Below are 17,471 nucleotides of genomic sequence, written 5' to 3'. Positions count from 1 at the left end.
CACAATCTCACGTCACAAGTCAAACAACTACGAACCCTGCAGCGTGCCGGAGTTGACATCGTTTCTTAGAACGTAAAGTTCGAAAACGTTTGTTTTAAGTATTGGAAGTAATTTTAATTTGACAAATTGGTTTCTTTTACATTATTTACTTTGTCAAATATTTTGAAAACAAGGCCTATAGAGTGTAGAATGAAATCAGTTGTGAAAATAATAAATTTTTCACAATTATAAATGCTTGAAAATAAGGAGCGTTCGTTTTAATAAGGAGCATTCGAAAATAAGGAGCGTCCATTTTATTCAGGTAAAGATGCGATCAGGCATTATCAAGCCGAATATAGAATAGTAACCTAAGATGACATTTGAGCAGTCTGATTTTGATGGAGCTGATGGAGGGTTCACTCGAAGTGGTGGTACGGGAAAAGGAGGGAGGCGTTCCATTAGAGCCGCAGGAAGATTTGCCACGAATTTGACTAACAGTTCTTCTCTCTTTATAAATACCATTTACAGCATGTAATAATCATAGATATGATTTCAATCTTTTTCTCTGAAAATATAAATTGTTCGCTGTAATTAGTGCCGCATGGCAAATAGTTCACATTGCGATTTTTGTACCTTATTTCAGTTAGTGAGTTAGCTTCTACTCAACTGTAGGTTATGCTTGGACAATAAGGAGCGTTCGTTTTATTCAGGTAAAAATGCGATCAGGCATTATCAGGCCGAATATAGAATAGTAACGTAAGATGACATTTGAGCAGTCTGATTTTGATGGAGCTGATGGAGGGTTCACTCGAAGTGGTGGTACCGGAAAAGGAGTGAGGCGTTCTATTAGAGCAGCAGGAAGATTTGCCACGAATTTGACTAACAGTTCTTCGACTGCTGCCAACATGTTTCAAGAAAAGTGCTGCACTTGTCGATTCACAATCAAGCACACACAGACTTTCATTAAATTTCATAAGCAAGAGTGGTAAGTGATTTTTTATGAACGGCAGCAATGTTTTCTGGACGTGTTTTTAACGATATACGTTTTTGATTTTTTAGGCTGCCTCAAAAGCTGGGAATAGTGTGGCACCGGAAAGGAAAAGATGACCTCAGAATTGACACGGCAAGAAACTATGTGCCTAAACCTGACGATCCGTTTCAAGGGAGCGCACACTTTTTTGATCCAGCTAAAAGTGCTTACGATTACGTAAATTTTGACACCGGATTTATTTTGGTGAGATATTGGAAAGATAGTGATTAACTCTGAGATTATATTTATTTGTTCCTGTTTTGTTATTCAGAATACTTCATCCGACCAGTTCTTGAAAAAGCCCGTCAAAGTGTCTATTCAAGGAGTAAGGCTTTCTATATCGTACTGCATTAATCCATATTGAAATATTCCTCAGATACCAGCTTATGTAAAACAAACACTTTTTCAGTTAAATATACAAGCTCCAAAACACAAACAGGCAAAAATTCTTGGCACCGGTGAAGTTGATCTGAGTACCCACGCTTATGAAGCGTATTCTCAAACTTCTCAGAAAAACCTTAGCGGAGCTGCATCGTCAACAGGAAGTATAGACTCGACTCCAAGTCGCCTAATTGACGTTAAAATGGTTCCAAAGAGTGAAAAAGTTATTCAAGCATCCTTAACAATAGAAGTTAGCTGTACACTCTTGGCCGAGAACGTAGCCCTCGATTCCAGCAGTGACCTCATGGATACGAGCAGTTTGAGTCGGGAAGGAAGCAATTACGATGGTCTCTCTGTTAATTCTGATTTCCTGGATCCTCTCTCTGAGTCTACAAATGCATCACCCAATGTTCAAAACAAACTACAACGTTTTCCGACAATGTCTCCAGGAGGTGTGTATGAGAGAAGATCTTGTTGCAACTTATATTGAACATATTGACGCTGATTACTTGTATCGCTAGGATGACCTTTTGTATTCCTAAGTAAAACATAAACCTTAGCAACGCCGATTGTTTAATAGCCTCACAGCGATAGCTGGGGCTATTATTGGCCTTCTCTTGGTTTTTTTACGGCTCGAAGGGGAGTATTGGTTTTCTTAAGGTTTTTGTTTACTGGAAGTACTATTCGTTCAGACGCTGTTTTGAGCTAAAAGCGAAAGTGAGTAAAATTGCCGTGTGAACAAATTTTTTCTGAGCGAGAGAAGTTTTTTTATCATGCGCTGCGTTTAGTGAATGACTTTTTGACTTTGAAAATTAGTTTTTGACTGAATGGCACATAAATAAACGTTTTTAGCCGTTTTTCGTCTAAGTGGCCAATTTTTTTTGGATGTAATTTGGTTTGAAAAAATTATTTTTATTCGATGCTATATGGAAATATAAACCTCGAAAATTGATATCACAGTTTTTTGGAGAGCCGGAAAATGCGTTCCAAGTTCAAAATTGGCACATATTTCTTGATTTTTTTAGTTAATTTTTCTATTAATTTCTTCATTTTTGGATCTTTCAGCCGTCTTTTTTTTTTGTCAAAAATCAGTTAATTTGCAACTTCCCTTTGATAATTCATATAGAAAACGCCTCTTTTTACCTCGATGTAGTTTTGTTTTAAAAAACTGAAAATCTGCTGAACCGATTTTGGCAGTTTTTTTTCCAATTTTTGTCAGTTTTTTGTATTTTGGTTTTAATTACTAGAAAGTCTTTTTGTGCAACATGAGGGACTTTAATTTCCTTTCAATAAAAATTCATTCATTTTTTGGCGTTAATCTTTTGAAAAACAGTTAATTTTTTTCATAAACGCTGTCTTAAAAGTTTTTTGACAATTTTTTTTTGCAAATTGTTTCAATGTTTCGTATGTATGAATTCTGCTTTTTCTTTCTTTTTTGTTTTGTTCAGAAGGATAGGTATTTGTTTCGGATGACTCGTTGTTTTTTCTCTGCTCGAATGCTGAACGATGAAATGTTTCGTTCTTATTGATTTCTTTAACTTGGTTTCTAACTTTCAAAAATCAAGAATTAGACTTTTTGTTTACGATTTTTTTACCTTTGAATATTATTGTGTTGTTTGTCTTTTCTCTGATTAACTTAACTTTTGAATTAGTATGAAATCATGTTTTTTAGCATATATACAACAAGGACGAAGTATTTGTCGTTTTTGTCAAAATTGCAGTGGTAAGAAATCTAATTGTAGTGGTTTTTTTCTTAAATTTGGGCATTCGTTTTTGAAAAACTCAACTTAGTTTCTAGTATTATTATCTGCCGTTTGCTTCCATGATCTTTTTGTGAATAGAATCATGAATTACTTTAGGGCAATTGATTGCCCTGTCAGTTTTTTCAGACTATCAGTATTTTGACCATCCTAATTATTTTGGGCTTTTTTAACGTTACCAAATGTTTTCAATAAAATAAAATTTCGCTGAATTTTGTTTCTCTTGGTGACAGTGGTTTAAATTTCATCAAATTTTAGATCAGACCTGGGGAGTTATTGAGTTAATGGCTTAATACAGAAGGTAATGGCTTCAGCTGCAAGGATTTTTTGTGAAGTTCTGACGCTTCGCGTCGCTTCCGGAATTCTTCCGGCTATGTTTTCATTTTGTCGTCGCGATTTTTGTTAGGACCATATGTCGTCACAACCACTTTAAATATGCTTTTTGTTCATTCGTTCGTGCAATTTCAACTGAAGTGCGTGCGTGACGTCATTTTTTCGCTCTTAGTGGAGCGACTTTTTTGTTCATTCGCTTGATTAAATTTTTGGTCACACTTTACTTACCTCTCTCTCAAAAATGACTTCCTCGCTTTGAAATTGACTTTTATTTACTTTAATTCAAAGAGCTAATGTAAAATGGGTGCGTGTCACTCTAAATGAAGGTTGTTTGAGAGCAGATAATAGAGGCAGCAAAAAATTATACAGATTTTTAGTCAAAATATAACATATCAGCCTTCAATGAAAAGACGATTTTTTTTGGTCTGTCATTTTTACTGTTTTTTTTTCGAGACTGCAGATATGCGAAGCTATTGCGGCTATTTTCTGGCAATGTGCCAGCTATGTTGTCAAATTTGTACCACTGCCCAACTTGATGGAGTTTTTGAATGCCTTATTTGATTTGCATTACTCAAACATTGCGACTTCTCAGCTCAATAGTATTCTTTAACAATCGTATGTGGTCTGCTCTGTCTTTATTTCAGTTTCTATAAAAGTTATCAACTCATGGCCGACCTTTCTTTAAAATCATATTCCTTTAACAACAAATTTACGCTTGACGTGCATTGACTTTTTAATCAAAGGTTCTTTAAAGTTTATTTTAATAAAAACGGACAAACGGCTTCAAACCAATCCATAATTGATGTGCATTTGTGTTGTTTTTCAATAGTTTTCATTGAAAGTAATGGTTTTTAATTTTCATAACTTTAAGGTTGAAAACAGAATCAAACTAAGGAAATCTGAGTGTTATTGTATCTGAGTATTTTCATTCTCAATGTTGCGAAACAATTTGCTGATGCATAAGCAATTTTTTTAACAGTCCAGCTTCTTGTCTTCCTTGATTCAGTTAATAGCCATTATGATAATGAGCTCACGGACAATCTGTCGGTTCTATGTCTATATGCTGCCGATGTTTTTGATAGTACTGCTTTCAACAGTTATTCGTAAACTTAAAATTTTGGGATTTGCGGTTCCCTTCGTAAACCCATGCTATATTTGACCTATAGATTTTAAGAAAGTGTGTCCAAACTACTTGACTTTCAGTAACGAGAGGAGTTCCTGTTGGTTTGCTTCCTCGGTCCCGCATTGTTCTTATTTTTTAAATAGCTGTAAGCTGAGCTGAGCTATATTGTGGTGTCCTTGGTTTTTTACAATTCTACAATTTTAGAATTTGAATTGTATTGAGGCACTGTCTTTTTTAAAAGATCTGTTCACACATTTTTATGATTTTTGAAGTCAAATTGGAGTAGTGATTTTGGTCACACCGAAACAGTAAGTGGAGCGAAAAAGCGGCGTGAAATTTTTTCGCTCTAATTTTGAAGTTGAGTGAGAAAACAGTGTTTCAACAAAAATTCGCTTTTTATCTAGTGGTTTTGTTCACATGCGGTAATTTCACTTTGATTTTTACTGTTTTTTTCGATTTTTTGGATTGGATTATTTTCTAAATGGTTTTTCCAATCCATTCATAGTTCATTCTAGGCCTAGTTTTTTTTAACTAAATTTCCATTTCTCGCTAGTAGTTCTTTTTGTTCACATGTAGCATTTTGACATTGATTTTCTTTTTTTTGTTTTTTTTATCTAATATTATCTAAAGGTTTTCCCAATGCATAGTCCGTTCTAGGTCTAATTTTTGCTTAGAAAATCAAAATTCTTTGTATTGTACGTCAGGACTTGTCATGCTATGTTTTTCGCTGTCTGACGCTCTTTTTCGTTTTTACATTTGTTCACACAGCAAAGCTGAAAAATGTCAAATTTTCGGAATGACTTCTTCCTCTGACTAACGGCGTTTGCGTGCGTGACGTCATTTCTCATTCTCTCTCTCTCTCTAGCAAAGGTTTTAAGTTCATTTGCGTGATTAGATTTTGATCATACGTGACTTACTCACTCAATAAAATTACTCAGGTTTAGTTAGGTTAGACTTAGCTAAGCACTTAAGTTTAGTTTTAATTAGTATAAGGTCAAAAGAACTCATATGTGCAGTAAAGGTCCCAAATAAAAGGCTTTTCCGGAATGATTTTAACAAGCTTTATTGATTGATCGCTAAAAGTGTTCGCCTAGCTTTTTGAGCGGCCTCGATTTTTTTTTCAATTTAGATCTGTATCTGTTTCTATCTCTATCATACGGCACGCAAGTCTATTCTTTCGCAGCTATTCCGGCAATCTGCGGGCTATATTTGAATGACTTGCTGGATTTCTTATTTGAATGGGAATGCCTTGGTTTCGCTGATGTAAGGTTCAATTTTCCGGATGCAAACAGCCTTCTTTATTCAAATGAGAAAATTTGGTCGTCGTGTTGCAGAAGCAATGTATTTAATTATCAAAAAATTTGCTACGCATCATAGGTTGTATGTCAACATCTATCAAAAGTTCTCTCTCTGGCGAAACAAATGTTAAGCGAGATCTGGGCCTACTTGTGAGCAAAAAAGCTTTCCGGGGATAGAAGTCTCTTTGCCTAAAGGCAGAACACTGATTGCACTTTTTCAACTTAAACTTAAAAACAGTGCCAATGTTTCTGACAAGCTTAGCTTCAACGATTAACATGAAGCAAAAAAAGTGGATCCTGATAATCAACATAAAGCAGATAATGCTTATAAGGCTATAGAGAGCGACTGAAAGAGCTCGCAATTTCCCTTGAGTCTGTACATTGACCTTTTTATTTCAATTACTGAGGGCAATTATATGCATTGTAAATGTTTGAAATCAAGAAAAACTGATCAAATCGCTTAAGTGATAATTTATTGCAGAAAAAGTGAACTGTACATTTCCCCACTGAAAATCCTGGAACGATACCAAACTTAAAGGAACAAAAACAGAGGAAGTTTGCTGGACGTGTGTGTGATTGATTCAAAAAGCGCGCACTCATGAGTTGCGACTCCTCGCAAATATGTTTGTACAATTGATTGAGAGAGCATGTTCAGTTTTGTAAAATCCAAAGAGATCAGAATGTTTTTAAGGTGTCAAATTTGAACTACGGATAAACATAACTTAGCATTATTGGGAGGGATGTAATTCACGACTGTCCAGACTTCTTCATTGGCTTACATGTTATGTCTTTTGATGATTATTACGTCTCGTCCATGCTGTGACAAATTTGATATGCTGAATTCCTTGTTTTCTTTGCAGACATGAAGTCAAGGAAAGCCGGCACTTTGAATCGGGTGCAGAGCACCTTACGATACAGTTTCTCATCAAAGGAGAAGCAGCGACAGAAGAGGCTGCAGCAACAGCAGTCTGCATCCGATGTCCTCTTGCCCAAGACAGGCAGAACAGCGTCTCTTTCACCTGCGAGGAATGCACAAATACAATATCAACTTCCATCTGTGTATGAACTTTTCTATACTATGTGCAAAATTTGATTCCGTTTCTATGGCGAATCTGAAGAACTGATTCTAAGGGCAAAGGCTGTAAAATTAAGTGTTTGTTGAAGATAAATTAGCATTATTTAAATAATTTTGAAATGTCATATTGTTAAATTTCCACGTATGTCGTACTTAATCAAATAAGTGAATTGTAAAATCTCAAGTAACTGCTAGAACGCCTTCTCTTCTTTCTTTTTCCCTATCTATCTTGTATTAAGTTCGTACTTTAAAAAATATTGGCAGCATGATTCAAGATCGGATCTTTCTCACAATTAAAATCACATTTAGTTTACGAACCTATGGAACTTGTTTCGACTACAATTTGTCAGAAATTTAATAATGTTTACCTACTCTAATTTTGCCATCTCTATTATTTGATCAAAATTTGCCCCTCAGTTGAGGCGGTTTGGTTGTAATTTAGTTTCAGTTATATCGTTATACAATAAAATTGTATCGAGAATGTTCACAGTCAAGAGAAAGTCACATAAACCGACTGATCCATTTCGCTGTAGACAATAAAACGTTTACTGGCCAAGACAATTGTCGAGACACCGTTTGTTAAATCTTGCGCTTTGTCATATCATACACTATTTAAATTTTGTGAAACAACATTTCATTTGCAGCATGTCATTGCATTTCAGCTCTCCGAAGCCTCGCTCTCAGTCCGTGAAGCCTGAAGAGAGTAATGAAAAAGATGTGAAAGAAATAGATAAGGAAGGGCGCATTCAGCCGCCACTTCTGATCGGTTCTGAGGAAATTGAAGATGGAGATGATAGATCTGTGGATGACAGTGTCCCAGATATTGTTGAGGAGGTGGATCCGCGATTGATGGCATCATCGCAACCATCTCAACGTCTAATTGGACGAGAGAGGGTTATCAGTGTGAGTGTTCAATATTCCTGAGATGCGCCAGATATTTTGATTCGATATGAAATTGGACCAGAGAGCGCAATAAATTTTGAAGATAACGGCCGTATTTATCTTCAATCTTGACCATTTTTATCGAAGCATTCAAGGTGACAGAAGATCATGACCGTTTTTATCTATAATCTTTAGCAAAGATTTTGATCGAAAGATAATGTTATTTTTAATAGCCGCAAAGCAATTGCTGGAGCCATTATTGGCCTTCTCTTAGTTTGAATTATTTTGGGGCGTCTTTTTTACGACGTCTACTTTATCGGCAATTTTGTTAGAGTGTATTCAAAACCGGAATTGAAACGCGTGAAGACAGTCTTTAGGTCAAATTGCTGAAGAGCCTGGACAAAAGAGAGTGATTATTAATAGCCGCGCAGCGATAGCTGGGGCTATTATTGGCCTTCTCTTGGTTTTTTTATTTCGTCGTCGCGATTTTTGTTAAGGCCATATGACGTCACAACCAATTCAAATCTGCTTTTTGTTCATTCGTTCATGCAATTTCAACTAGAGTGCGTGTGTGACGTCATTTTTCGCTTAATGGAGCGAGTTTTTTTGTTCATTCGCGTGAATAGATTTTTGGTCACACTTGACTTATCTCGCTGTCAAAAATGACTCCCTCACTTCGAAATTAACTTTTATTTACTTTAATTCAAAGCGATAAAGTCAAATGGGTGTGTGTCACTCTAAATGAAGGTTATTTGAGAGCAGCTAATAGAGGCAGCAAAAACTTATACAGATTTTGAATCAAAATATAACATATCAGCCTTCAATGAAGGCGAATTTCTTTGTCCTTACTTTTTTGAGACTGCAGGTCTACGAAGCTATTTTCTGGCAATCTGCCAGCTATGTTACTTTATTTTGCTTTACATTGTTCATGTTTATAGATTCTATTTAGATGTTATGTTCATTGACGTTTGTATATAAATATTCCATTCTACCATTTAAAAGCAAGATCGAGGTTTAGTAACAATTACATTCAAATTGCTCTCGCTGTACACCGTCAATTACATCTTTTTTGTTCCGATACCCACTTTAGTGGGGAGGGAAGAACTATATACTCATTTGCTTTTTCTCTGTTCAGACTATTTTGGCCGATCGATATATTCATCGTAGAGAGTTGTGAGTAGTATAATTAAAAAGCACGTACATCCTAGAATATGGAATTTAAAAGATTTATTGAATTTCGTTTTTTTCTACAAGGAGTCATCGAGGTTTAAAGTTGTGTGAATTTTCGTGTTTTTATTCAAATTTTTAGTAATTTTTGGGAAAATTAGGCGCAATTTCGCTAATATAATTCATTTTGATATTTTTAACGGTATTGTGTTATTGTTACTGTTAGAGATAGAAGAGTGTTGCTGAATTGTTTGATTGAAAATTTTTTGCCCAAAAATTTTTGATTAAGTTTTCAAAATTCGAAACTTTTTTTCATCAAAAATGGCAAAAAATTAGCTTGTTGCTCCACTTTGTTAAAGTGTGCTGGAAGTAGTGACTTAGAAATATTGACATAGACTCCTTAATATCAAAAAGTGCTATGAGCGACCTATGAAAGTCTTCTGGAGCAAAAATTTTGCCGTTTTTTGCAGATTTAGCTCGATAATTATATAAAAGGCATTGTTGTTTTCATATTTGAAGAATTTCACTCAACAATTGGTCAAATTTGTAAACACGTGGAACACTTGGCTGGTTTGTTTGCGCGCGGAAAAATCAGGTATAGGTTTGATATTATCATAGATTCTTACAATCAGTTTTTTTTATTTTGGTGCTGCCAAAATTTTGCATTTGGTTTTTGAATGTTAGTTACTGATGAAATACTATATTCACAGTTCTATTATTGACAGCTCCCATTTATGCAAACATGAAGCCAAACATAGATATAGTTTGTTTTCAGAGAACCTAAGTGTTTTTTGACTTTGAGGAAGGCTTCTAGTAAACTTTAACTGAATTCTTGTGTTCTGCCTTCAATTGTTCTTCGTTTTGCAGTCTCATTACTAAGTCTCACCCTTCAAAGATCCAAATGGCTTCCTAAAGAAGTGTAATTGAACCTGTGCCATGCATTCGGTTGTTACCTAATGTCTCTTATGTCATTGAATTTATTTGTTTTAAGAAATTTCAGTTATTGTTTGATTTTGTCAATTTTTTGTTATTTTAGTCAACTTTTGCTTATTCTCAGTAAATACAGGTCAAACGTTCTTCTTTGTAGAATAAAAACTATTTTTATAGCGGATTTTTTTAGTGGAACGTTTTCTTGGTTTTGGAACTCCGTTTTCATAAAAATTTTTAGATTTTTATCAACTGCCCATTTTTGCTGCTTTTGTTTCTTTGGTTAATTGTCACTTTACTTAACAATCTAACTGAAACAAGCTTTAAAAAATTTGGAACTGAACATATTTATTATGCTGATGACATATGGTTTTAACGGCTGCGAAACCGTTCTCTTGTAGAATTGGTAGTTTTTTTAAATTTTGCCCTCTATTTGTTAGTTTTTGTTGTCGTATGATAAATATTGGGTGATTAAAGGTCTCATTGACCAACTGTAGATAAATGATTGACCTTAAAAACTGGTATTGATATATAGGTAATGGTTTTTTTGACTTTCAGATTAAATTTCTAAAAGAAGAGTGATATTAAAAGAGAAATATTATTCTCACACTTATCCCTTTTTTTACTGGATAGCGTTCTTTTTTCGTTTTTTACAATGTTACAATCTATCATTTTTGTAAATTAGCCTCATTATAAAGAGGTCTTTTAATGTTCTGTAGAACCAAACTTTAAATTTCCTGTTGTTTAAACGTTTTGACTGATGTCTTCAGGGCTTAGACAATTTGTTTCAGGATTTTGTGAAATTTAACTCTTTTCCGTTTTTGTGGTTCTTTTTGCTGTCATACTGTAATAGTTGTTGTGCAATATGACTTTGTGATGATTAAAGGAAATGCAAATGAAGAATTTGTTCTCGCGCTTAATGTTTAATAAATTTGGTGGCTTCAACACCGTGGTTTCGTAAAGTTGTTTGACATTTTTTAGTTCATCTTGTGTTTAGTTTTATTTTATAGTCTTTTGATTTAGTCTCACTAATAACTTTAGTTTTCTAAGAAATTGCAAGTTTAGCTGTCTACTCTATGAGTCAAAAGTTTATGTTGGCTATGAATTTTGAAAAAAAAATGTTTTTTTTTTTAAAAAAAAGACTATAGATTTTTGATATTTGCCAATGTTCTTTGTGTCAACTTGTACCTTAGCATCTCTATGGACAAGTCGCATCCCTTGTCTATTGAGTTGCAATTTGCCCTTTATAACGGTTTTCTTTTCCTCAAGTGGTTTTTGTTCTTGGTACAACCAGGTTTGATAAGTTATTTGTGATTTTTTCATATTCGCCCTTTTTTGTAGGTTTTTGTTTTCTTTTCACAGTATTACAATAGTGGGCGTCATTTGAATCACGAATATTTTCATTTGTAAAAAAAGCGGTCAAAATGGTTCAATTTAACTAGTGAACAGCTTAATGTTCAATTGGCTGGGACATCGTTTTCTTGCAAATTTTGTGTGCAAATTTTTCCATTTGCCTGTATTTATTGTTCTTTTTGTAGTCGTATGACATATCCTGAATAATGAAAGGTCTCAATCACTCTCTATGGAGGTATAAAAGAATCTCTCAATGCATTCATTTGATGCGTAATGTTTCTCTTCAGTTTGAAACAATTCTTTTCAAAAAAATCAATTTTATTAAACTTTGCACTTTTGCTCATTTCTTGTCGACTTGATGCCATTTTGAGTTGGTTATTAATGGTTTTCAAAAAATGGACAACGAGATTTGGTCGTAATTAGTATTTGTAATTATTTGATTTTTATCGCCGTCTTTTTTGGTAGTCATATTATGGTAGTCAGAGGTCTCGTAGGCCCTCTAAGGTAGATTGTTTTTATTCATTTAGCAATTTGTTGAACGATATGGTGATATGTTAATTTTTCTATATCTTCCTCATTTGGTAGGCAATTGGGTGAAAAATTTGCTCATTTCTTGTCGACTTGATGCCATTTTGATTTGGTTATTAATGGTTTTCAAAAAATGGACAACGAGTTTTGGTCGTAATTAGTATTTGTAATTATTTGATTTTTATCGCCGTCTTTTTTTGGTAGTCATATTATGGTAGTCAGAGGTCTCGTAGGCCCTCTAAGGTAGATTGTTTTATTCATTTAGCAATTTGTTGAACGATATGGTGATATGTTAATTTTTCTATATCTTCCTCATTTGGTAGGCAATTGGGTGAAAAATGTAGATGAGCGGGGTCTGAACTTAATGTGTGAACGCACATTACCGAGCCTCCTTGTTTCTATCATCGTTTTAATAGTGTTAGTGCAGATTTTGGTAATTTATTGTGGGAAGCAATCCGGCCAGTGAATGATTCGGGCTGGCTTCCCGGACGCGCCCCTGTTGTCTGTCCAAATTCAATTGTCAAGTTTTTCTAAGTTGTTACAATGGTCAATTTTGGAGATTGAACGCCGTGGGGATTTGTTTATTAGACTGAAGTTGGGTATTAAAGAGATACCAATCTGCTTGGTATGTTCAAATGGCTTTATTTATAGTTTATGCAGCATGCAGGTATGAATATGCTGAGTCCAGGTTTAAGTGTAATGTTAATGGAACTTTTAACGTTGATTACGTTTGGTTATTTTTAGGAAGTATCCGAAGAAAATTACGAGCATGAGCATTCGAAAGAGAGCATTAGCATTAATCAAACTACAAATGCACAAAAGAAACCCACAGATACTGCTTCGGCAGAAATAGACCTGGATGCTACTCTCTCAGTGGACCATTCCGAATCAACTCACGATTCTCAAGCTGCCAATGACATCAAGCCCCGTGAAGTGATTCAAATCGCTGCATCTAGCAACAAGGTCAATGAAATTGGCGAATCACAGAAGACGCTCAGAAACAACGAAGATGAAATTGTTGAGAATGCACATGTTGAAGACCATCCGCTGAAAGTAATGGAGGAAAAAGACGACTACCCGACAACTGAGAAAGTGAATCCGTTCTTACATGACAATGCGGAGAATAGGCCATTCACATCCGCTGAGGTAAATATTAAATCTGCTTCCAGGGTTGTGCTGAAGTTTAATTTAATATTTGGAGCAAGTTGACTCATTCAAGTTTAATGTCGTACGAAACTGATGAATTGCTTTGAATTTTCACAGGCGAACGTTCAGCTATTTTTTCGTGTTCATTATATTGCTTTACTCCTGTTGAACATAAATAGGTTGCTTTATTAATTCAAGTATGTGGTACTAGCTTGTGGTTCAAGTATATGGTACTATTTTCCTATAAATAACCAATTTATCACAAGTTAATGAGCGATCGCGTCCATCCAGGAGCATAATTAGGCCATTACAAATTGACCCTATTTTTCTCAAAATTTTGCTTCGCTTATATGTTACGAAATTGTTTCACGAAAAGTATTACGCCAACTAAATGCATCGAATAGTTCTGATGTTTACTTAGTGCCTTATGGAGAAGGAGAGAGCAGTTGAGAAGCAGTTTGAACAATGGGTCTCAGATGTCACACAGGGTTACCCGAGATTGTCAGAAGAGACTGCGATTTGCAGTTTACTGTCACCAGAAGACTATCCCTCTCTAGACACGAATGAGGCTCAATTGACAAGTGGAATCACTTTATGTGCGGTGCTACACAGATACAATCCACAGTTAATGTAAGAGGTTCCCAGTGAACTAAGATTTTTATTGGGGCAGTCTAAATTTAAAGAACCATGAATTTTTCAAGAAGAGTATAAATATGTCTTCAGTGGCTTCGACCGCTCATCAACTGAAATTCTATATGTGACGGTATCTCTTGAATTTCAGAAATCAATTTTGCTCTTTTATGTGGTAAGGTTATCAGAATGCGCGCTGCAAGAAAATCTTAAGATGATTGATTGAGGACTTGACCTTTCACTGGAATTTCACTTTTGAGCAAATATCAGTGGAATGTACCCAGATCGATAAATCTTTTGTGGGGTCTATAACTTGAAGAAGTTCGTCCAGTTCTTATAAATATAAAATCATTTGTGAATTTGGATTAATTTCATGAATTCAGTTAGGAATTTGATTTTCATTAATAGCCAAAAATCCATAGCTTTTTGGCCTTCTCTTGGTTTTTTTACGCCGCGAAGATGAGCATTGGTTTTCTTTGAGGTTTTTTTACCGGAAAAACTATTCGGCCAGACGGCTATTTGACCTAAAAGCGAAAGTGAGTAAAATTGCCGTGTGAGCGGGAATTTTTGATCATGCGCTGCCTTCAGTGAATCACTTTTAGACATTTAAAAGTGTTGTTGACAGAATGGTGCATATAGATACCCGTTTTTAGCCGATTTTTTGTCTAATTGGCCCAGTTTTCTTGCTTGTAATTTGGTTTTTTGTGGAAATAATTTTTTAATCGATGCTATATTAATATTTAAACCTCTGAAATTGATAGCAGTGTTTCTGAGAGCCCTTTAATGCCTTTCAAGTTCAAAATTGGTACAAAATCCTCAATTTTTTGTTGTTTAATAGCCGCACAGCGATAGCTGGGGCTATTATTGGCCTTCTCTTGGTTTTTTTTTTATTTCGTCGTCATGATTTTTGTTACGACCATATGACGTCACAACCACTTCAAATCTGCTTTTTTTTCATTCGTTCATGCAATTTCAATTGAATTGCGTGCGTGACGTCATGTTTCACTCTAAGTGGAGCGAGTTTTTTGTTCATTCGTGTAATTAAATTTTTGGTCACACTTGACTTACCTCACTCAAAAATGACTTCCTCACTTTGAAATTGACTTTTATTTACTTTAATTCAAAGAGATAAGGTCAAATGGGTGTGTGTCACTCTAAATGAAGGTTATTTGAGAGCAGCTAATAGAGGCAACAATAACCTATACATATTTTTAATCAAAATATAACATCAGCCTTCAATGAAAAGACGGATTTTTTTGGTCTGTCTTTAATGTTTTTTTTGAGGCTGCAGATCTACAAAGCTATTGCGGCTATTTTCTGGCAATCTGCCAGCTATGTTTATGGGCTTTTGTTTCATGAGTTTCTTTTTTGGATCTTTATGCCGACTTTTTTTTCAAAAAAAAATTTCACCTGGTAACTCTTGCAATGAGTGCCTATTTATAACGTGAGCTGTTTTGTTTTCCGTAATTGTACAAACGATAATACAATTTTGGCCGTTGAAGTATTTTTAAGGCGTTTTTAAATATCAGTGACCCCATTTTTTTATAAGTGCAAATATAAGATTTTTTTGACTTTTTTGAAAAATATTCTAATGTTTCAAAAAATTTAGAATTTATTGATTGATCTCAAACTAAGTTTTTAGCTATTAACGATTATTCGCTTGACCAGTTTTTCGTCTGTCCCATTTGGCTTTTGGTCCTTAAAAACGGGTACCGCCCAGCGGGCATCAAGTGTCTTTAGAGGCCTTTAATATGAGCCCAAATGTTGCAATTTTCGTGGTTTTTCCTCATTTTTTGATTTTTTGTTGGACCAGTCTAAAATTGAGGCTGGTTGAAGTTGATAAAGGTCCTTTTCAAGGCATAAGTAGTTTTTATGAGCATTTTAAAAGGTATATGTTTTGGTACTCCGAACAAACACGCAAATTTATACTAATTTTCACAATTTTCATATTTTTTTAAATTGTTTTTTTTTATTTTTTTCAGCCCTAGGTGTCAAGAAACTTCCTCTAGGGATTGGTGATAGGTAACTGCTTAGTTTTTAGATGTAACAGATGTTTTTCAAGATTTAACATCGTGAGTTTTTGCATTTTTACAAAACTTGCATATATATTTTTTGACATTTATTGTCATTTTTCAGGTTTTTCCATCTCCATGGCCAGATAACCTCCTTAAGGGTTTGGTAATAAATTACTTAGTTTTCAACTTTTTAATATCATAAGATTTAGCAATTTGTTGATAAAACTTGCCTTTATTTTCGAGTTTTTTTGAAATTGTCATTTTTTTAGGTTTCTCCAGCCTCAAGGACAAGGAACGTCATCATGGGTTTCATAATAAGTTAGTGCATGGTTTCTAGATGTTATGGAATGTTTTCAGGATTTTAATTTAACAAATATAAGCAATTTTTTAAAATATTTGCAATTTTTTCAATATATTTGAATTTGTTTGATTTTTTCTGACACCGGGGGCACGGGGACTTCCTACAGGCTTCGATAAAAAGTTGTTGCATAGTTTCTTGAGTTAATGGATTGGTTATCAATTTTTTAATAACTCGAGTTTTAGAAATTCTGTTATAAAATTTTGTTTTTTCAAGTGTTCGGAAAATTAGCATCATGTTGCAAGTTTATAGATCTCTATGATCCAGTGAATTCTTTGCGGCTTGAAATAGGGTTACTGGATAGTCTCTTGAGACAATGATATGTTTCTGAAGATTTTAATATCACAAATTTTATCAGGATTTTGCAATTGTTTTAAAATTTTTTGAAAAGTTTGTCATTTTCTGAGTTTGACGGTCTTTACTGGCCAACAAAACTTTTTAAAGTCTCGCAGATGGGTTGAATGACAGAACTCCAGAGACCAAAAAATGGTTGGGAACAATTTTCGCTGCGAAGTCTCAAAACTTTCCTTTAAAGCTGTTTTAGATTTTGCACTTTTCGGTTTTTTTCTATATGGCTTTTACTAACAAGGCTAGAAAACTAGAAGTTGCAGAGTCGAATCTCATCATGGAAAGTATTCCTTATTCTCATTCTCTCTCTATTCCTTGCTCTCATTCTCTCACTGTGTCAGTCGGGGTTTCTTTCCTTTTCGTTCTTGTTAACGGTTTCTCTCTCGCACACTCTTTCCTCAACTCTTTTGTTGATGCCACACTTCAGCTGCTGTTGTGTGGCGTGACGTCATCATCTGTTACCCTCATTAACGATTAATTATAGTGGGAATGTATAAACATACATTTTCATCATAAATGACTTAACCACCAATTTTTAGGAAATCATTGTTAATTGCTCTCAAACCAAGTTTGTAGCAGTTATATTTGTCCCGTTGGTCCCATTGGTCTGCGATTTTTCGCTTGAGCGATTTTTCATCTGAACCTTTTGAAGTATGATCCTCAGAAACGAGATAGAGAGTTAGTGCCCAGCTGGCATTAAATTCTCTTAGAGCTTTTTAGCTCACTAGTCTCCTAGAATGCGATTCACAGATTTGATACCTCCTGTCGTCTTCTGAATTTCTGCTATTCTCAACAGTGAGGGAACTCTGTCGCCCAGAAGATCGATCGAATAAAATAAACCAAAGGTTTTTTAATTGGTGAAGCAAGCGTTACTTTGTTACTCTGCGATTTCCCCTCTTCCACTCTTGTAAGCTGTTGCAAATTAGATTGCCTTGAAATAAGTTAATTCACAATGGGGCTCGTAATATCAATTCTAGTTATATGGATAATGAATGTATAAAATTTACTTGCACATCAATGTAAAAGACAAATTCAATACAATTTATAATAGTAATTAAAATAATAATACCAATAACCGTGGTTTACTTCCCAAATGAACTAAATCAAAAACCGCTCACAGTATCCCAACTGGTCTTGC

General features: G+C 34.7%; 1 protein-coding gene across 4 annotated transcripts in view; it reads left to right on the top strand.

The window, feature by feature from the left end:
- The first annotated feature begins 658 nt into the window (after positions 1–658).
- LOC142339353 (uncharacterized) overlaps positions 659–17,471 on the top strand; it is a 180,574-nt gene continuing 163,761 nt past the window's right edge. For 3 of the 4 annotated variants that reach the window (XM_075389371.1, XM_075389354.1, XM_075389380.1), the window contains exons 1-8: positions 659–964; positions 1,039–1,213; positions 1,281–1,334; positions 1,419–1,842; positions 6,765–6,963; positions 7,642–7,882; positions 12,581–12,982; positions 13,404–13,612. In XM_075389371.1, coding sequence (XP_075245486.1) covers positions 741–964; positions 1,039–1,213; positions 1,281–1,334; positions 1,419–1,842; positions 6,765–6,963; positions 7,642–7,882; positions 12,581–12,982; positions 13,404–13,612 — 1,928 coding nt within the window. In that variant the 5' untranslated portion in view covers positions 659–740. The remainder of the gene's footprint in view (positions 965–1,038; positions 1,214–1,280; positions 1,335–1,418; positions 1,843–6,764; positions 6,964–7,641; positions 7,883–12,580; positions 12,983–13,403; positions 13,613–17,471) is intronic. The other variant, XM_075389362.1, reaches the window with a different exon arrangement.

This window comes from Convolutriloba macropyga, chromosome 1, assembly GCF_964194025.1.
Source record: "Convolutriloba macropyga chromosome 1, txConMacr16.3, whole genome shotgun sequence".
Taxonomy (NCBI): domain Eukaryota; kingdom Metazoa; phylum Xenacoelomorpha; order Acoela; family Convolutidae; genus Convolutriloba; species Convolutriloba macropyga.
Note: the sequence above shows the minus strand (reverse complement) of the source record. Positions and strands in the feature narration are given on the sequence as shown.